The 21,701-nt window shown below is 40.4% G+C and overlaps 1 protein-coding gene across 17 annotated transcripts in view; it reads left to right on the top strand.

The window, feature by feature from the left end:
* The window catches only part of LTBP1 (latent transforming growth factor beta binding protein 1), a 399,284-nt gene that overhangs the window by 221,000 nt on the left and 156,583 nt on the right, over window positions 1–21,701 (top strand). For all 17 annotated transcript variants that reach the window (XM_064494599.1, XM_064494596.1, XM_064494598.1 and 14 more), the window contains 2 exons: window positions 6,143–6,367; window positions 7,530–7,804. In XM_064494599.1, coding sequence (XP_064350669.1) covers window positions 6,143–6,367; window positions 7,530–7,804 — 500 coding nt within the window. The remainder of the gene's footprint in view (window positions 1–6,142; window positions 6,368–7,529; window positions 7,805–21,701) is intronic.

Below are 21,701 nucleotides of genomic sequence, written 5' to 3'. Positions count from 1 at the left end.
ATGCCTACTAATCTCTGTGCTACCTTCCTTGGTGCATGTGAAGGATTAGGCGTCCTCTGTCCTTGCTTCAGGAGAATGTAACCTACTATATATAAAACAGATAAACAAGGACCTATTGTATAGCACAGAGAACTATATTCCATTTCTTGTAATGAGCTGTAATGGAAAAGAATCTGAAAAAATATGTACGTATAAGTATGTATAACTGAATTGCTTTGCTGTACACTTGAAACTAACATTGTAAATTGACTACACTTCAATAAAAAGTAAGAATTAAAAAAAAAAGTGACCTCTATCTTGGCTTTCAGTTCCAGTTGTTATATTTCAGGGGTCTTTCGTGGTGGAGGAACCTCAGGGAGGTGATTCATACTGAATTAAAAAGGCAAGCATGCAGGTTTTTAAAAAGAGGTATAGGTTCTTAAAATGAGCAGTGGTTTGCTGCAGCATGTAATTATTATCTGACATATTTTGTTACCTGAAAACTTTAAAACAGCTGCATTATTAACCCACTTTCTGGCTGAATAGAATCTAAAGGTACCCTTTAGAAGAGGGTGATGTAGGTGTGTTGCGGGGGAAAATAAAGTGATAACTTGTACTTTCTAAAAATAATACAGCTCTCGTTTCACCCTGCAAGGGGTATCAATAAAATGCTGAGAGCCTTTAAGGAAATATTATTCTCTTAATCAGAGATGAGTGGGGAAGCTGAAGTAGCTATTCAAACCAAAGTCATATGTGTGTGTCTTTTCTGTGAAATGACAGATGTAGGTTTTCCTTCAGTTGGAGGTTTGTTTGCCCTGTTCTGCCTTGGCCACAATAACTTGAAACAGTCTGTGCTCTGGCACACATAAGAAGCAGGGTCGAGGGGCAGAGAGAAGGGCCAGGGTGTTGATGTAGGAAAAGTCGAGTACATTCTTAGAGTGCCTTTCGGGGACAATCTGCTGAAATATTTTTATAGTCAGCTAAGATAACAGGGAAGAATGAGAATCTAGCTTTTTATAGTGCAAATCTGTAGAAAATTCAGTTTTCCCATGTGTGTATACAAGTCGGTTTCTGTTCATTTAAGCTAAGTTCCAGTTTGTGGCATAGATGGTGAATATTCTCATGTCAGCCCAGGTTCTCCAGTTCTGCGAGGTGTTTTGCACACCAGCGTGAATGCAAAAATGCACTGAAACGCTGGGCATATTTAAACCCTCCAACTTTTTCTCCCAGCCTGGATCCTTTTTGCTCATTGTGGCCTTTTATAGCCATACCTCGAGATCCTTGGAGTCGTGGTCACCAAGTGACTCTGGAATAATAGGCTGAAGGCCCCTGGACCTCTTGTTATTTGCAGTGGGTCCCAGGTGACCATATGATGCAATATGGTGAATTATGGTGATGGCCAGCGAGATGTCAGGCTGACACGGTTATGGAGTTTCTCAGCCAGCATTCTGCATTACACCTTCCTATTGTATGTTCTAAAATATATGTGCCATAGCTAGGCTTAAAACCAGCATACCACAGGCTTCTCAGGTCAGCCCTAGAGATAACTTACTTTTTCCTCTTCTTGTGCTGAGAAAGTTTCATAGAACACTGGCAGCACGGACGATACATCACCAGGCGATGTTTTGAGAGTGGCATGAATTTTGAAACAGAAAGAAACTATTCATAGTTAAATCCTTAACTCTTGTAGGTTGATTTTAAATTTGTTTTCTTTGATATAAAAGACTAGCTTTAAAAAGATCACCTGCCACAAAGGACTCAATGCACAGTGAGCTGGGGCAAAGAACTTTATATTGTAATTTAGATTTTGTCAAAATGCTGGAACAGGAGAGTGGGTATTCTATTTCTCATTCAGAAATGGTTATAAATAGTGGTCTGTTATTGGTTGGAATAAATCAAGCAAACGTTGTTTCCTTTATGGCCGGAGAGACACAAGGTTTTTGGAGTTTTGTTCTGGGATTATTGCTGTATCCACATAGACCAGTACAGTCCTTGAAACATTTGTATGGAAGCTATCTCAGGGGTTTAAAAATAGATTTAAACAAAACTAATTAAATTCATGCTAGAGTTCAAAATCTGCTATTGATACTAGAAATAAGTCCACTGCTTTGTTTAAAAAAAAACAAAGATGGTCACATAGATGAAGTTCTTTTAGTATAGATTATAGGTAGTCCTCTTTGCATGGTGGTGCAGGACCATAAGAATGACCGTGCAAGCTGTAACTCCAAAACAGTCTTAATAATCATTGGGGAAATCGCTAGTTCCGTGACCTTAAAAAATTTTTTTGTCAAAACACTAAAATCTTTACTGTAGGTATATATGTATAGGGAAAGGAGAAAAATAGTAAAGGTAATATTTATCTAGTGCCCTGTAATTTAAAATGTTAGAAACACTGAGAATTAAAGTGTTGATATTTCTCTGAGTAGAATTTATCAAGAGTGGTCTGAACGTTTTCTCTCTCTTCTCATACAACTTATGTGGAGTATCTTTTCTTTACCTTAGTGAACTCTTAGACTCCTTTCCAAGTTTGGATCAGCTTTCAACCTCTTACCCTTTGTGCTTTCAAAGTTGTGGAGTATCTGAAAGTCCCTTTAATGTAACTTCCTTGGGGACATCTTGATCCTACATCACAACCACTTTCCAGTTTCTCAGTGTTACCACTTTTCACTTCTTTGCTGCCCTTTTTTTGTTGGTCCTTTTGGTTATCCACTTCTGTGAAATGTTGTGGGAGTTTATCAGTGCAAAATGGTGAGGCAACACAACTATCTGCTTTTCTGTCTGTGCATGAACTGAATCGTGGATAGGCCGGGATCAGTCATCACCAACAGACTCTGAAGGAAGTGACGTGGTTCCTGATCATGATACACATCTGTTATTTATGTAGTGATTTGGGGACCAAAGAGTGAACAGTTAAGTTTGTACCTGGTTAATATTGTGGCAACAGAAGTTTGAACTGTTCTATTGGGGGACTGGTGTTACTTCACTGTGTGAACTGAAATTCATGCATGTTGGAACCATGCAGAGTGAGGAGTGCTTGTACTCCAGTCCTTAATTATTTGTAGTACATTCAAATCTTGGCCAGGCTTCCTATGCCCATTGAATCCATCCAGTTTGGCCATGCCGTGATTTAGAAGTTCAGTTCAGAATTGGACTGGGAGTTAGGAAGGCTTTGACTCAGCCTCTGAGTCAGCTTTGGCTCTTCTTCTTACCCGGTAGATCAGGCGCTGGAGGAAACATTCCAGACCTCATCTAGTGTGGGCAGTTTCATCTTGATCTGCCACATAGTCAGACCCTGTACATAGTTCTAGGTGGTCACCTTGGTCATTATTTCCAGCTCCTTCGTTTCTCCTTCACTGTCTCCCTTTCTTCAGCCCACTGTTGACTTCCTGTGTCCCATCTCCATGTTGTCCTGATTGCCTGTCTATTATATGACTTCATGTTTCTTTCAATTCTTGTTGCCATCGTCCCAATCCATGTGTTTTTCAACTTGTCGTTCAGTTATTTTAATAGTCCCCCATCTGACTTTTCCACCTAGGTCACTCTCCTTCCCAGCTGAGGCCACAAGCCATTGCAAGAGTAATCTTTCTGGAAAATTCTCTCCTTGAAGTTTGCAAAATAATTTACTAATTACAGAATAAAATCCAAACTCTTTGTGAAGCCTTTATCCATTGTCTGACTCAGGCCTGCATCTACCAGTTGGTTGTCTGATCCCTCCCCTCAGGAACCTAGGGTTTCAACAAGACAGGCTTTCTCATTATCTCCCAAAGGCCTCCCTTTTTTACACACACTGTCTTCCTAGGATACTGTCCTTTTGTCTTTTTGAATCCTGCCCAGCTTCCAAGACTTATCCCAAATGATCTCTCTTGTAAAGTCTACTTTGACTTTCCAGAAAGGACTTTTCTATGAAGTTCTACAGGATTTACATTTTATATTTTCCCATTATTGCTTATTTGCTGATCTGTATTTTTAGTTACCATGTATTATCTACTATCCCCAGTTAGCTCTTACAGTCTCCCTTAGTCCTAGGATGGTATTTGGCAAACGGGTAGCCATAAATCTGTTCATTCTTTGATCCAGTTTTTTTTTTTTTTTGAGCTGCAGCATTTTTTCTAGAAACTGAACTACATGCTAGAGGTAAAATATTAAAGTCCCCGACCTCACTGAGCTCCAGTTGGATGAGGCATGCAGAAAAGTGATCAAACAGTTGTAATGCAGTGAGCCAAGTGGCATGAGGAGGAATGAACAGTAGTTCATGGAAGCACAGAGAGGCCCAGACCTAGATGAGGGGCAGTTGGAAATGCTTCCAGAGAAATGAGGTTTAAGCAAGGTCTAAAAGACGAATAAGAGGTAGGTAGGTGAGCGAAAGAGTGTTCCAGGCTAAGAACACAGTGTAGATAAAGCTTGAGAGGGCTGAGAGAGCTGAGAGGGCCCTGTCCACTGAGGAACTGAATAAACTTCAGTGCAGCTGACATTGTTACATATAAAATAAACAACAGGGACCTACTGTATACCACAGGGAACTATATTCAATTTCTTGTAATCAGCTATAATGGAACAGAACCTGAAAATATATATGTATGTATATGCATAAATAAATCACTCAGCTACACACCTGAAAATCATTGTAAATCAACTACACTTCAATAAAAAATAAAAAAAATTTTCAAAAAGTTTAGTGTAGCTGGATTGTAGGAAATGAGGTGAGTTTCATAGGTGATCAGGTTTCAGAGAGAACAGAGTCTCCATGATGAGAAAGATGTGGGCATATTTGATGAATGTTTAGACAGGAGGACTTCGAGGACTGGATGTTTGGTAGGTGAAGGGGCAGAGCAGCCCTCGGGTTTCTGGTAAGGGTCACTCAGAGAATGGAGATATTAGAGGGAAGATGATGCAGTTCCATTTGGGACATTCTAAGTTTGGGACTCCTGTAGAGTATCTACAGGAGATGGACAGTAGTAGACAGTTTGGAGCACAGCAGAAATCTTTGGCTGTGAAATATAAATCTGGGTGACATCAGCGTTTGTCAGATCAGAAGAGTGTATACAATTAGTAAAGCAGAGGATTTTAACACCAACTCTTAAAGCACGCAGTGTTTAAGGGACAAGTAAAGAGTGGAGTCTACAAAGAATGTTAAGACCCAGTGGGCAAAGAGGAAAGAGAAAAAAAGTGAGATGTCAGAGAAACCAAGGGGAGACTGAAATCCATCCGTGAGATTTAGCAACATGGAGACCATTAGTGACTGAGTAAGGGGGTGGGGAGGGGCAGCACAACCTGGCCTCAGCTAGTTGGTAGTGAGCGGAGAAGTGAACGCAATTCGTTTGGAATGTTTGGTCACAGAGGGGAGGATTTAAAGAGAAAGAAAATGGAGTTGAGGGTCTTTTATTTTTAAAACTGGTGTAAACTGATCAGTATAGGGTTAATAGAAAGACTTCATTCCCTAATGAAGAGGTGGGCCCCAAGCTGAATTTAGCCTGAATTTAAAACTCCTCTTAAAATTCTTCCCCTAGACGTGTCCTTTTATCTCTTGGTATTATAAATAAATTTCCAACCATTAATCACTCTGCTGCTTCTCAGTTCACTGTGGTCTTGTTATCCCAATGAGGTTGCAAATTCCTGTGAAGCAGGATTCAAACTGTCTACTCCCTTATTTTCAGTAGCACTTAGTTCAGTGTCATACATGGAGAAAAATTTTAACAGATATTATTTTTAGCCCTCTGATTTGTTCATTCTTTGAGGAAATGTTTAATGTCCACTGTGTACCAGGCATTATTCTAGGTGCTGAGGATATAAAGCAAATTAAACTTGGCATATCCTTTTCACCCAAGGAGTTTATGATCTAGGGAGACAATTAATTAGTAATCCAAGAGAAATCTTGAGTGGCTACTATATAGAGATCCATTTATATATACAATTTCCCCTCTCCCCATGAATTCTTTCCATGTGGGGGATGAACAAGCAGTTGGAGAGCTCAATGACTTAAGGTGGAAAGAACAAGATAGTGGAAAAAATAGGAATTATTTCTGTCCTAGTGTGGTTACTCCTTTATTTAGCATTTCCAAAGGCATTGGGAATATGGTGGCTGTGCTTTGGGGAGCTTTGATGGATTGTTACTTAGCGTTTAAGACGCTAACCAGCTCTGCACGTTTTCGCTTTTCCCTTTCAGTAATTTGCCATCTTCCGTGTATGAATGGAGGCCAGTGCAGTTCAAGGGACAAATGCCAGTGCCCTCCAAATTTCACAGGGAAGCTTTGCCAGATCCCGGTCCCTGGTGCCAGCGTGCCTAAACTTTATCAGCAATCCCAGCAGTCAGGCAAGGCTCTGGGAACACATGTCGTTCACTCTACACACACCTTGCCTCTGACCATGACTAGCCAGCAAGGAGTCAAAGGTAAGCTGGTTAGTTTGATTTTTTTCCCATTCATCAGAACTCTTAACCCGCCAAACCCATACGGAAGCCAGGTGTCTGCAGATGGCCGGGCTGGTATTGGGACAGACTATGGGCCCAGGTAACTGGTGATAGTACTTTCTAGGCTGTAGAGAATTTGGTGTCTAGGAAATTAAAAAATGAAGCCTATCTTTCTCTGGTGACTCAGTACCAAGAGATGCTCAACGTACATGGCGCTGTTCCAGCGGGGCCTGGGAAATAGAAAGAAAGATGGACAAGATGGTGTTCTGGCCCTTATCGCCGTAATAAACTAGTAGATCACACAGTACCTGCTGGTGAACACCAAGTCTGTTTTGTAGTTGAAGAGCACTTGGTTTTAGTACTAAAGACTCTGTAACCTCCCTGGGCTTCAATTTATTCATCTGTAGAGGAAGGTAAACTAGGTCACTTGGAGCTTAGAAATTCTATGACTAATTCATTCTTTTAAACCTGGCATTTCTTATACATGTACAATTTTTTAAAAAGGGGGTCAGAGAAGTGTTACTGGCTCTTACTCTTTAAAACCTGAATCTTAGCATCAGAAGATTAAACTGTTTGAAAGCTGCAGAGAAAGTCAGTACAGATATAAAATACCACACTTTGGTGTCTTGTGTGTGTCATAAGAAGCACAAAAAAGGGCAAGAGAATTATGCTTTCTGAAGTTACGTGGTAGGTCCTACAGTTTCTATGATGGAAACTTTGTGAGAGATTCAAAACTAACCAAACTCTTGAGTCTTTATCACTCATTTGATTTCTCTCATTGTGATCATTTGTATGACCACAAGTAGCATGAATTTCCTAATTTTTTGGCTCTCCTGAAAAAAAAATTTTGTCTCATGAATCTGTGAGAGGTTTTAATTTCCCTTTATAAAAGCAGTTTTAGTCTTTAAAATACATCGATTCAGGTCTGAGTTTTGAGTGTACCCTTTTATGATAAAGAATTTTGACAGCTGTGTGACAAAAATATATATATACCATAAATGTATAATTTATCATATGAGTAATATATATGCACGTAAGTATGTCTAAATTTACTGTCCTGCCGACTAGCATGAAAATTGACTTTCATCCTGAGGCGCATGTTCATTATTTGTGACTGGCAAGTTTTCCTCCCAATCTGTTTTAGTGAAATTTCCTCCCAACATAGTCAATATCCACGTGAAGCACCCTCCTGAGGCTTCTGTCCAGATCCATCAGGTTTCAAGAGTCGACGGCCCAACGGGCCAGAAGGTAAAAGAAGCTCCACCAGGCCAATCCCAGGTCCCTTACCAAGGGCTTCCTGTCCAGAAGACCCAGACGGTCCATTCCTCATACTCCCACCAGCAAGTCATTCCTCATGTCTATCCTGTGGCCGCAAAGACTCAGCTTGGCCGGTGCTTCCAGGAAACCATCGGATCACAGGTAAGCAGCATTGCCCGGCGCGTCTGGGTAATGTGTTGCAGATACAGTCTCATTTTAGTAGGAAAGACAGACTTAGTAAAATACTTTTGTAGAAGGGGTTGGCAAATGACCCATGGGCCTGTTACTATAAATAAAGCTTTATTGCTGCACAGCCACACCCAGTCCTTTACATACCATCTATGCCTGTTTTCATGCTTTTAACTGTAGAATTGTACACTTTCAATGAGATTGTATAATCTAAAATGCCTAAAATAGGGTCTGCAAAGCTCTTTACGGAAAAGGTTTGCCAGCCTCTGATATGGAAGATAATTGTAAGTATTGAACTTGTAGAAATGCTGCCAGAAGTCCGTGATTGCCTGTTTGTACTTTTTTAGTTACGGTAATATAAGTATAAAACATGTCAGGAATGAGATATGGTATGTGAGATAGACTCTGCAAAGATGTTTGAAAATATTTATGTCTTTTTGCAGTACTTTGCGGGTTAGTGGGTACATTCGAGTTTTGAACTCATCAAACAATAATAGTTTGTCATCTTTTTTTGGGGGATATAAACTAGGTTTTTATTAGTGAAGTAAGAAAAAAAAAAAGTAGTGAAAGATAGTGCACTCCCGAGAATTGGGAGCAGCCCAACCCAAGAGAGGAAAAATGGCCTGTCATCTTTTATTTTCTTAAAAAATTCGTAACTAAAGTGGAAATGCATGAGTTGTTTGAAGTGCACTTTAAGTATCATTGAGTGTATTTGTAACTCTACATTTATGTATCATAAAGTGAGAGACAGGCTGAGTTTCCTTTAAAACTTGTCATGGAATGTGCATAGGGAAAGCAACATGAAAATATTGGTTCCTGTGCCCCAACGACTTGGTGCTTCCTGCCTTGGATTATGTGATGAGTGATACAGCTTTGTCCTGTGGTTCTTCTCCTGTCACTTGACTGGTTTGAACCCTCTGTGAGGAGAGTTAATGAGACATATCCATTATTCATGTTGTCATGAATATTCAAAAAAATACTGTGTGTGTATGAAATATTTGTTGGTAATTAGAATCAATCATTCTTGCATTTGAAACCTGGAAAACACTTTTAAGTGCTGGGCAAGTCCACTTGGGCAAGTAAGGTCATTGTCTTTGTTCTAAGGGAAGAGGCAAAATTGGTTTGTAGACCCGAATGGAAAGAGCAGCCACATGGAGTTAGAAGACGTTGGTTAGGGCTGTTGGGCTCAGCAGTTGGTGTCAGGGAGCCAGCTTCCTTATCCATCAAGTGGAATCAAGAATATGGGGCTTTTGTCAAGATTAGACAAGGTAATGTGACATGCTCTGCGGATGTTACAGAACTATGTAAATTGTAGCTTAGGAGATGCTTGTCTGTTAGTAGAGTCAAACCTAAAAGTGGAGCAGGTGACTGCTTATGCCATGTAACTCCAGTAAGACAGGGAAGGCTCCGTCCCCGACGCAGCTTTGGTCTGCCTGCAGATGCCTGAAGTGCCGACTGGAGGGGACCTCTTCATTCCTCAGTTGGAGGCCAGGTTTAAGCAAATGCTTTTTGGAAAAGAAACGTCATCAATTTACACGTAGCTTAGAAGGAAAGACTGGATTATTTTGCAAAGGGCAGGTTTTCATAGGGGCAGTGGGGCAGCAGTCAGCCTCCTGTGCTGCACAGTTTGCCCTGGACCAGCCTTGGAGGAGGAGAATGAATTCTGTGCCATTTGCGTTGATTAGTCATTCCAGCTTAGGTCGGTCATGAGAAAGGCAAAAAGCAGGTCCTTTTAAAATTCTGTGCCCAGTATCTTTCTCCTTAGTTTCCAAGTTGGAACACAGATGGTAAAAAGCAAGAAAATGAGGTGTCAACAGACTTGTTATTCTCATACATATAACAGCAGGCAGGTGGTTGCTAACTAGAAAGAATATAGACAAATTAGTTACTTTTAAGCCTAAGCTGGGCTCTGCAATCCACGTGAATTGGGTAATTGGGATAGTTACTCAAATAAAATTCAAACTCGGTGAAATACTTTTTGCCTTATCTAGATACATCTGACTTTCGATCTGAATGATCCAGACAGTGATCTCAATTCTTAATTCATTTTGCATGTGTAGTCACTACTACGCAGCTTCAAAATAAGACCTGTTTTGAGAAAACATTCTCAGCATATATTTGTCTTCTTGTTGGTAAGAAATGTTGCTGAATGCCAGTGATTGCCCAATTGTGCATTTAGGATGATCCAGGCATTAAAAAAAAATTACTGGCCAATAGTCAATAGTATATAATATGTATCCTACAAAGGTGTTTGAAAATATTTGTACTTTCTTGCTATGGTTGGTTTGCAAACATACCTGCAGAAGGATATGCAGGTAGATTTCACATGAATGGCAGAAACAAAAGCGTAAATACTCACTAGTGCTTTGCTCAATAGGAAAACTCTTAATAGCTGCAGATGACAGCTATTGAGACCTTAATGTCATAGTTATCAGTAAGAACCTATGTTCATGTATTGCCATTAGAGGTCACACACAAAACGAATTTGGTAGGAACAGCCCTTGTCTCTGTGGGCACATTCTAAAAATCAGGCAGTAAACTTGAGGTTGAAAATTCAGCATGAGCTGTGATCAACGTATTTAAGTTCATGGCATCTTCATAGAGTAGAATTTCAGGAATTGCTTGGATGGTGGAGGAAAATGGATGACTGGTTAGGAAACTAAGCTCACAGAGAAGAGAGTGAATAATTAAACAGAGGAAAGGAATACTGCAAGAAACAGATAAGGAAATAGTGTCAGAAGAGACCAAAGAAGTGAACCAGTTTAGGGTTCCTGACAGGCGTTGGTCCTCTTAAGCCTGAGGCACAGAGCGACGTAAATGACTTGGTGTCAAGGTGAAAACGGCATCATGCCTCCTTGATCAGGTGATCAAACTCAGAGTCCTTAGAATCAGGACAACTGACAGTACATGCCTCCTAATGTGGTGCAGTAGGAGGTGTACAGCAACACCTTAAAAGTCTTCTTGCCAAAAATGGTTAATCTGAATCTGACCTCCAGCTCATAGAGAACACTCGGGGTGAAGAAACAAGCCAAAAATATCACACTCCTCCCCATCAGATAGATTAAAAATACAGGAGGATATAGCCTGGTTTCTTTAAAAAATCGTACCATAAAAAGATGTTCCTGAAAAGAGACTAGAGACAAGAGAAAATGTGATGTATGAACTTTAATCATATCTTGGTTTTTTTGATTTGTTTGTTTAAATAAAAACCCAGCTCTGAAAGACATTTTAGCAACAATTGAGGAAACTTAAATATGGACTGAATATTAGATGATATTTTGGAATTATTACTTTGTTAGGTGTGATAATATTAGAGGTATGTAGGACCATGTCCTTATTCTTGAGTGAGGAATGCCATGATGTCTGTAATTTACTTCCAAATGCACTTGTACACATCTGGCAAAATCTTAGCAGTTGTTGACTCTGAGGGGTGGAAATGCAAGTGATCATTGTATCATTCTTTGAATTATCTCAGCATATTTGAAAATTTCTTATGAGAAAAGGAAGAAAAATGTTCAAATTTCCTAGACTTAGAATAATTTACGATGGACTTAAAAGCTGGACATTTGATACATTTAATGAACTTTTAGAAAATTTTTTAAGTTTCAACTTTTGAATGAATGGGGGTGGATGTCGGGATGGTAGACATGAGACCAGGGAAGAGAAGCTGGCCTTGGTCCAACTGTGAAATGACCAAGGTCTAATCTAAGAAGTCAAGTTGAAAATGAAGAGATGAATGCCAAGGCTTTTGTGAAGAAGCTAGCATCATAATTGCATTATGGGCTGTTGTGAAGGAAAAGATGGTGATAAGTTGGTATATTCTGAACTTTCTGGCTTCAAAAGTCAGATAAAGGCTCCCTCTGATTGATTCACTGACCCCTGGGGCCAGGGATCGGGGGAGGATTGTGAGGTAAAGATGAGTAGCAGCTACATCTTTGTTTCAGCCAGCCCCATCTTTGATGTATTCTTGAATAACAATCAGGGAATCCAGTGCTGTTTTAGAGATGAAGGGAGAGAGGATTAATGCTGAAAATTCAGTGGTCAGTGAATGATAGTTAAATTGATAGGAGCAGAGATTTCTTTGGCTTGGCGTAAAGTGGGAAGAGGTGGGGGAGTGAGATTGGAGAGATCTCCAGTGTTTTCCACCTTGATGGAGAATGTCAAGACAAAGGGGGAAAACACTCCTATTCTTTTGCTGTGATCAAAAGTAATGTTTCATCTTTGAGTCCTAAAAGTAATTTCTTGCTCATAAGATCATATAAACTATTGATTTCTGTGTGAATCGGGCTGCATAAATTATCTTTAAAGTATGCAAAGAATAGAAATTAATCTAATAGAATATACGGGGTAGCTAAAAGGAATTGGTTTCTTGAATGTAAATCAAGTTTGAAGTAGTTGAAAAGTCATAATTTGAGCAGATGTAGCTGTCTGTACTGCCTGGTACTCCAAATATATTTGAAAACGTTACTGAGACTTTGCTCAATGTATAGATCAAATTAGAATTACACCTCCAGTGGTTGGAATTGTCAGCTACTTTTAGGATAGTCTCATGTTTTCATGTGCTTGAAACTTCAACATTTCCAGGCAAGTTTTCATCTCTGAGGAGAGGCCATGTTTCAGAAAATATCCCTCAAATCTATTTTTGCACCACAGGGTCATTGAATATGTACATTTTTTCCTTTGTACAAGGGTGTCCTTTATTTTAAATTGGTTCTCTTAACAGTAACCTAAAGTTGAGTCTTACTTGGCATCTGAGTTTTTACTTGTTGCAAACGTGTTTTATTTATTGCCCAATTACTGGAAACAAACATTTACAGTGACCTAATGATGCCAGATGGTATGAAAAGACCTTGTGTGAAATGTAGGGTTCAGAGTCCAGCTTCCATGCTGGGTGTGTCATTGCCTCCTTGTGAAATCATGTGCTTTTTGTTAAAGGTAGGAACATGCCCCTTAATTAGACAAGCATTAGGAGATGAGACAAAAATTCAAGTGCCTCAACACCTTCGTTTTGCAGATGCCAAGAGTAGCAAATAAACACCTGAGTTAACTAAGAACAGAAATTTTGGAAAACCTGAAGTAGAAGTAAACAGAAAAGAGAGGATATTTTTAACACAGCATTCTAGCACAGATAAATATAATCACATAACATGCAAACCCACTTTTGTAGTTAGCAACCATAAAATCCCCAGAACAAGAAAAAAAATAGAAAGGTACAATAGGTACAAACTATAAGGTGTAAAATAAGTTATAATGATATATTGTACAACATGGGGAATATAGCCACGTAGCCGGTGTTTTACGATAACTATAAATGGAGTATAATCTTTAAAAATTGTGAATCACTATACTGTATACTTGTAGCTTACATAGTACTGTATAGCAATTATACTTCAATTTAAAGAAAGACAGTTTTTAAGTTTTTTGGGGGGGTAATTAGGTTTGTTTATTTATTTGATTTTTTTTGGTGGGGAGATATTAGGTTTATTTATTCATTCATTTATTTTTGTAGGAGATACTAGGGATTGAACTCAGGACCTTATGCATGCTAAACATGCACCCTACCACTTGAGCTATACCCTCCCCACCAAGAAAGACAGTTTAATAAAAAAAATGAATAAATAAACACATTCTAAGATGAAATTCTCTGATATATAGTCTATAGAAAAAAATAAGCTTTGTGTGGATAAGGAAGAAAAGGACCATTGCTTGATGTGAAATTCTGGTATCATTGGAAAACCCTTTCTTTAGTTGCTGGCCATATACATAATAAGCCCTGGGGCAAAAAGTGACAGGAGAACAGTTTGGGATCCTGTTAGAGGTTCCAGCAGTTGTTCCAACAGTTCTTTTTGGACAGGAGAAATAGAAACAGAATGGGCCATTGGAGAAAAAGATTATTTAATTGGAGATTTGTCTCTTTTGGCAGATAAAGTCAATAACATCCTCAAGTTCTTCAAATCTTAGCACTGGAACACACATGCATGCACACACAGACACACATACACACACATATACATACACATATACACACATACACACACACACACACACACAATTCTGAAGGGCCAAACAAATACACTTTGCTTTTGTTAAAAAAAATTTTTTTAAACAAACATCATAGAGACTTAACAGGAAAGTGTGAGCTCACTGCAGTGGAAAAGCATCTTAATTACATGGCTGAAAGTACTTTTTAAAAAGTCTCAATATTGTCACAGGACTTTGAAGAAAAATATTTCCTGGTTTCCACCACATGGAAGCTGATGAGAAACTAGGGAAACAGCTGTCACGCTGGTCAGTTCCACACGGCAGAAAAAACAGAGATGGATACGCAGAGATGGAGATGTAGGGACAGGCTGCAGACTTTCAGAATCTCTTCTCGGGAATGGAAAATAAATGTAGTGCTCGATCAGGGGAGCTGGGACATGAAGTTCTGCTTAGAAACCTCTTTTTGGATTTCCTCAGAATCTCTTCTGCCCTGACAATGAGTATTACTAGGGTGAGGCCTGAAGCTATGATGAAATGCTAATTTTATCCTGATGGGGGATGGTGCCAGAATGGTCGTAACACTTTCACATTGGTTAATTCCCTAAACTGAGTCCACAAACTGCCTAAGTAGACAAGAAATCTAAAAAGAAAGTAACTATAAAACATTTCACCAAAGACTCTTGGCCTCTCACTTCTGTGTTATCCCTTATGTGAGGAGGACTGAGTCGGCCAGGCTGGGTCAGCCGTGGGTCTAGGAGTGTCTGTGGCCCTCTTCTCTTCCCTCCCCAATTCTCCCAGGCCACATGGTCCTGGGGGCAGGGCCCTCCCAGGTGAACTCGGCCTTTTTGCAGACACGCGACTGGGCAGTGACCAGGGAAGGCAGGGCCAGGACTACCAGACGTCTGCCTTCTCCACGAGCAGAGAGCCCTGTTGGGGTCTGTTGCTTGCATTTGCTGAAGTTTGGCCTCCTTCACGTGGAATAAGTCATTAACACTAGGCACTTCCTATGCCATCTGGGTTTTTCGTCACTGTCCCACTCCTTTGGCATAATCTAAGAAATATTTAATTGAGTGTTAGTGAGTCTGGTTGTCTCCAGTGACTCTGAAATGGGCCGTCCTTGCCAAACCTTTACAGAGGGTGTCACTGAAGGTGTCGCACGCATTGTGGGTGACTGGTCCCAGACTTCTGCAGTGTCAGTTGGTACTGCTCCAGCCACCTCTGCCAGATGGGCTTTGTGCCGAGGGCTCTCTTCCTTGGAGTTGAAAAGATCAGTAAAGACAGGAATAAGACCCAAAGGGGAAACGTACTGTGTATGAAAGAAACCATGTCTCCATGTGACTGGGCTTCTGCCAGTGGCGGGAAGAACCGCTGGTTTTACTTAGATTGAGAATGTAGGGCTGGGACATTAGTTGAATCAAAATATAGATTCTTAGAACTGAAGTAGAGTGGTTCAGAGAATGGGTGATGACCCAGACATTACCCTTCCTACAGCCTAATGTCCAGTCTTTCCCCAGGCCAGTGTCTGGGCACCAAAGAGGCTGTCAGTTTTGAATAAAGTTCACTTACCCTGACCTGTTCAACAGACCAGTTTATGCTTCTTTGGTCTTCTCAGATGTTTTTCATTTTATTGGCAGTGGAAGTACCTTTATCAGGACATAAAATAGCAGATTTCCATCTTTTTTTTTTTTTTTACCTCTGGCGCTCACTAAAATAATATACCTATTAATTAGACTCCTGCTTATGCAGAGGAGTAGGCATTGAAAATAATCATGAGGCGGTTCAGAGTGGATGCATGTTACGTCACTTCTGATCTTGCCAAAGTGGCAAGATTTGTGGTGATTACATTTGAACATGATGGTTCTGAGGTATGTTGGAAGTGGTTTTAGGAGACCATGGCTTGAGTCTATGGTCGGTTTGAACTCTATACATTACAAAAGTGTTTGAAGAGTCACAGCTCATATTTCTAGGATCTGATGTCATTTCTTGACTTTGTCTACGTGACCTGTTGGAATTGAGCTTTGCAAACATGAAGTGGAACCATCTGGTTTACTAAAATAACAAACAAAAAACCTGACCCATAAAGTTGTACTAAAAAAAGCAACACTGTCCCATGTTGAAAGACAACAAAAAGGTTCCCTGACTCCACCCTTCACCTTCCCCCACATTGATGATAGTAGTATTTTTTCCCTCATTCTTCCATTTTTTTTCTCCTCTTGTCTTCTTTTATGTATAAAAGAATTTATATGTATATTTGGATGTTGTTTCAGCAAGATCTCTTTGAAACTGTGCATTTATTCTAATGATACTACCATTGTGCAGTTTTGAGATTTGTTTTAAATGGCTTATTTTTTTTTTAATGGCAGTACTGGGGATTGAACCCAGGACCTCGTGCATGCTAAGCATGTGCTCTACCACTGAGATACTCCCCGCCTTAACTTGTTTTAAAGTAATTGTTTCAGAATGAGTTAATGAGCTGCTCATGAAAATTAAGTCCTTGATATTTTGCTCACCCATTACTATATTCTCAATGAATCCAAAAGATTCCAATGGTCACTTCAGCCTCTAGTGAGCAGCGATTTGCCACCATTGAGGGTATTTAAAATAACGTCTTTAGTCCTGAAGAGAATTCTGAAATCCAGACACCAAAGTTCTACATATTTTGAATAAAGACAGCAATGCTGTCCAGACAACACTTTGAAGAGGACTGGTTTAGAATGTGCAAGCTTCAACGGAGTTAAGAAAATGGTCTGAAGGTTCTGTGGCTTTGGGACAGGCATCTTAGTAAGGCAGTGTGTTTTTATAAAACAGTTGATAGAGAACATTCACATTTATGACCTTAGTTGACCTTCAAAACAAGGAAAAGTAAGGTATTCTTGTCTCCCATTTACTTAAGTGAAACTTGAGGCTCAGAGAGGTGGGGGTACTAGCTTGTGCTGGTATTTCCAAGTCAATAGCTCTTTTTCCATTTTGGCAAATGCATCATATCTCTGGCCCTCAGTTTCTTTATTTTTCAAATAACTGGTTTGGCTGAGAAGACTACCAAGACCTCTTGTAGCTCTGCAGTCCTCTGACTGTGATTTTGACATCTTTCTTTTTTCCTCCCCCCCCACAATCTTAGACGCCACATGTTTCTCACATATACACAGGATCTATGGGCAGAGCAAACTGTACAAACATTGAATATCGTCAGTACCTAAAACGCTCTCTCAGATCCACTCCGACTTGAGAAACTCAAGTGTTGGCTCCTCCAAGAAGCCTTTCACTCCTTCTTCAGCCCACATGGCTCTCTCCCCCTTGAACTTTTACTGCATGTAGAACCCAGTCAGACCATTTTGAATTTAATCATCGTAAAGTTGATGATTTTGTGCCTCTCTTCTCTTCCCCACAAGCTTGTGCTTTTCAGGAAGACAGGACCACTGAGGAACTGAGCTCAACACTGGGCATAGATGAGCTGTCGGTAAATATATTAGTATTAGTCAGGGTAGGCTAGGTTGTGCTGTAGTAACAGACACAGCAAAAGGTTACACTTTGTATGCACTAGATGTCTGAAAGGTAATGGGGCTCCGTGCCACACATCTCTCAGGGACGCAGGCCGCTGGTGGCCTCCACTGTGTTACTGCTGTGCTACATAGAGCACAAGGCCTCTCAGTTCCTACAACAAAGGAAGACTCATTTGTTGAAGTCATAACCCCTCAATGTGAGTGTACTTGGAGATAGTCTATAAGGAGGTAATTAAGATTAAATGAAGCCATAAGGGTAGGGTCCTGATACAGTGGGATTAGTATTCTTGTAAGACGAGACACCAGAGAACTCCCTCTGCTCACCATGTGAGGACATAGCAAGATAGCGGCCTCCTACTAGCTGGGAAGAGAGTCCTGACCAGAATGGACCATGCTGGCTCCTTGATCTCGGGTTTTGACCCTCCAGAACTGAGAGAAGATGCACGTCTGCTGTTTAAGCCACCCAGTCTCTGGTGTTTTGTTACGGCAGTCCCAGCCGACCAGTACAGTCAGGGAGTGGAAAATGTGGGGAAGCCAGTGGTTCTCTGGGGAGTAGGAAATGTTCCCGCCACAAGGGGCAGAGCAGTGGTCGAGACAGACATGGTTCCCTGCTCACAGGGAATTAGAGAAACCTATTAATATGACTTGTGGCATTCAGTTTTTCTACACTACTGGTGACCAAACCACAGGTAATTATTAGTTTTGAGTTCTGTGTACTTGGATGAAATAGAGAAAAACCGAAAGCTTAACCAAATGAGGCACGTGTTAATAGTTGACTTACTGCTGTGAGACCCCAAATGTTTTGTTGTTCTTTTCAGCCTCCCTACGTAAACAAAAAGGAAACTGACAAGCAAGGCAGCCTCCTAGAGTTTCTCTCAGTACAGGCCTAGAAATAAGCATGGGGGGAAATAGGCCTTAAGTTCATCGTTTGGGAGTGATCAGATTGCTGTAGAGATAATAATAATGCTGTGTCTACACACTCATCTTTATTTCCTCCCTCACCTTGACTTTCTCTTTATAAAGAATACATCCTTGGTAATGGAAGTTAGGATAAGTTGCATCTTCGTACCATCTAGTACTAGAATTTATGGTGTAATTTGTGTTTTTGCTGCAAGGGAAGGAAGGCCAGCGGGAAATAGGATGTTGGAATATAATCATGACAAAACATAATTACTCTTTTTGCAATGTAAGAATAGCAAGACATACCACAACTAAATAGACTTGACTGTCGAAATGCTCAAATCCTTGGAGAGGTGGAGAGAGTAGGCAGCCCAAATGTGATCGTTTATTTAGAAGAGATGTCAAGTAGAATGGTAAGTTTCATGCTTAAGAATCTTTTCCCCCTTTTAAGTTACTTTAAAACTATTTTTGCCTTAGTGTAACTTTAAAAAATACTGTTTCATAAAACTAAAGTAGTTGTCTGGAATTCCTTGAAGCCAATGGTTTGGCTTCAGCCGGCTTTAAACAAATACACTGTCAGAAATCAGTGTGGATACATTTCCAACAGTTAATGCCCTAGTCACAGTAGATACTTTGTAAAATCAATAGCCTGAAATATCAGAGGATTAGGGTTGTATCAGATACCCCAAATGCCTAACATTGTTTTAATTACTCTAATAAAAGAAAGCTGGGTGGACTTTAAAAAAAAAAAAAGAAAAAAAAAACCTTGCCTATAAAGAATGTTCTACTCAAGCCAAAGCAAATTTTTTACAAGTTCTTTTAGAAAATCTGGAAGTATTTAAGCGTTTTCCTCTTCTTATGAGACAATGCCTGTTCCGCTGCCAGGGCCCCGTCGTACGATATTCTCCTTTATGACAGCAGGCCTTCAGAACAAGTTGATCAAATGTGTTGCTGTAGTTGCGTTAGTGATAGGGTTCAGAGATTTGGACCCTTTTCCTTATTGGCACATGGAAATAAACATGTTTAATGTTCTGGTACATGGACAGTGAAGAGCTCTCATGAGGCTTTCTAGCTTGATTTGGAGCCGTAGCTGGTCCACAGGCTAGAAGAGCACTGTTCTACTCGGAAGATGGGCAGAAGTCGTTTTGCCAGAGTGGAAATGTGTATATCATAGCAAAGAGATTGATAGGAACAAAGAGGAGCTGCGACAGAAGTTTGGATTCATCATTACATTGCGTATGGTGAGAACGTTCCCCCTGAGGGCCCTCATTCTGGTTTTTATGAAAAGAAGTCCAAGATTTTCCAAAAAAAAGGAGGCGGGGGGGATTCGCATTCCTCAACCAAATTTATAGAATTGAGGGTGTAGCTTCTGTTTGCCAGAGCGCCTCCAGGCTTTGTGCCAGAGCCCTGGAGTAGGATGCTTTTGGGTAAGGGTAGAGTGGGGCATGGCAGTTGCACACTTGGAATAGTTTATGGGACACCTGGGCTGTGTGGGTTGATCAGCCATAGTGTGACTTTTCAGTGAGTCACAGCTCAAAGCATGGAAAATCTGCATCTCCATGACTGTCCTGAATGATTTCTAGTATTTTGTCTATTGATAATCGTCTATTCATTATAATTCTTATGGTTTAAAAAGGAGTTAAGAGCCATGGCTGTTTTCAGGGAAGTTTGCTGTTTCTGTGAGTACTGATGAGCAGGAAAAGGGAGGCAGTGAAGCAGGGTCCAGAAGAGGGGCCCCATGCTGGTCCTTACTGATCATGGTGCTCCAGGTCAGGGTGTAATGTCAGGACTAGGGAACATGGGGCCGCATGGAATTGAACAGTTAAGGAACAGCAACCTTCACAGGGTTGCCCTGACACAGGACACTATTCCACCATAGCTGCCTGGTTACCCTCAGCCTTGCACCAGAGTCTTCATAAAATCTTAAAATTTTGGCACATCAGTGAATATTAGCAGTTAGTCTGCCCTCAGAATTGTATCGGTGAGGAAACTGAAGGCCAGAGAGAAATTAAGTTGCTTCATGCCTTATGTTGAGTTTATGGTAGGTAAGGACTACAACTGAGGCTTTCTGGTTCCTGTTCCAATATTTGTACTGTTCAATCCTGGTTCTTAGGCCATCTCTTCTGGGCATGGAGATGCCCACCAGAAACCATTGCTGTCTGTAGAAGTCAGCTTTGGCTGTCAGAACAAAATACCATGTGTGGGTGGCTTAAACAACCAGTATTAATTTTCTCACAGTTCTGGAGATGGACAGTCCAAGATGAAGATGCTGAGAGAGTCAGTCCCTGGGAGGGCTCTCTTCCTGGTTTGCAGATGGCCACCTTCTCACTGCCTTCATATGGCAGAGGCAGAAAGTGCTCTAGTGTGTCGTCTTCTCCTTGTAAGGACACTAATCCTATCACGTGGGCCCCCCTCATGACCTCCCAAAGACCTTGCCTCCTAATATCATCCCATTAGAGATCAGAGCTTCCACACGTCAATTTGCATGGAGGGACACACCAACATTCAGTCCATAATACTCGCTGAACATGAGAGAAAAGGTGTGTTCTCTGGGACCCGTCTTGGGGAGTTCCGTGTTCCTCAGTGTTTTGTGATTGGGCCATGGATGCTTGGGAATGGATGCAGAGCAGGCTTCATTGTTTTGACTTCCTGGTCTTGGTCCTCTGGTACCAAGACATGGCACGTGACAAGAAGGATTTTGATGTCTCGAAAGTGGAATCTGCCTGCTACTTGAACATGGATAGTAATTGATTGATAATAATTGGTTTATAGTAATTCACTGATACCATGTTGTCCTTATTGAGTAGAATTAAAATGAAATCCAATTAATCACAAGCTCTGCATGGCATTTACTCCCTGATCTTCTTTTTTAACTAGTCAGAGCACTTTTTTGAAAACTTGAACATTTTTAGCAAAATTGTAAGAGTATCTTTTTGTTTTTTATTTTATTATTATTAATTTTTTTTATTGAAGTACAGTCAATTATAATGTGTCAATCTCTGGTGTACAGCACAATGTCCCAGTCATGCATATACATACATACATTCATTTAAATTTTTTTTTCCATTAAAGATATTACAGGATATTGAACATGATTCCCTGTGCTATACAAAAGAAACTTCTTTTTCTTTTTAAATGTCTAGATCTAAGTTACTTATTTTTAAGTATCTCTTCTCTGTAAGTTGAATCTGGTACATCGTATATCCAGTAACTGTTAGATTGCATGGTCATTTGTTAACTAAGCCCAGGTTTTTAAATGAAGGGCCCAGAGGAAGGAGTCTGATGTTAATTGTGAGCTTGAGGGTATGCTGGCCACGTGGTTGTCTCATGGAGAATCTGTCTCCATGTATTGTCTGTTTTCTTGAGAGCTCTGTGAAAGTGCACATTTTTAGTTCCATGTTATAGAGGGAATAGGCAGAGAGAGGTTGAGAGTTTTGCCCGTGGTCATGTAGGTGGTGATGGGAAAAGTGAGGATTTCGACCTGTGTT

The sequence above is a fragment of the Camelus dromedarius genome, chromosome 15, assembly GCF_036321535.1.
Source record: "Camelus dromedarius isolate mCamDro1 chromosome 15, mCamDro1.pat, whole genome shotgun sequence".
In the NCBI taxonomy this organism is placed as follows: domain Eukaryota; kingdom Metazoa; phylum Chordata; class Mammalia; order Artiodactyla; family Camelidae; genus Camelus; species Camelus dromedarius.
This window is presented reverse-complemented; position numbering and strand designations above follow the sequence as displayed.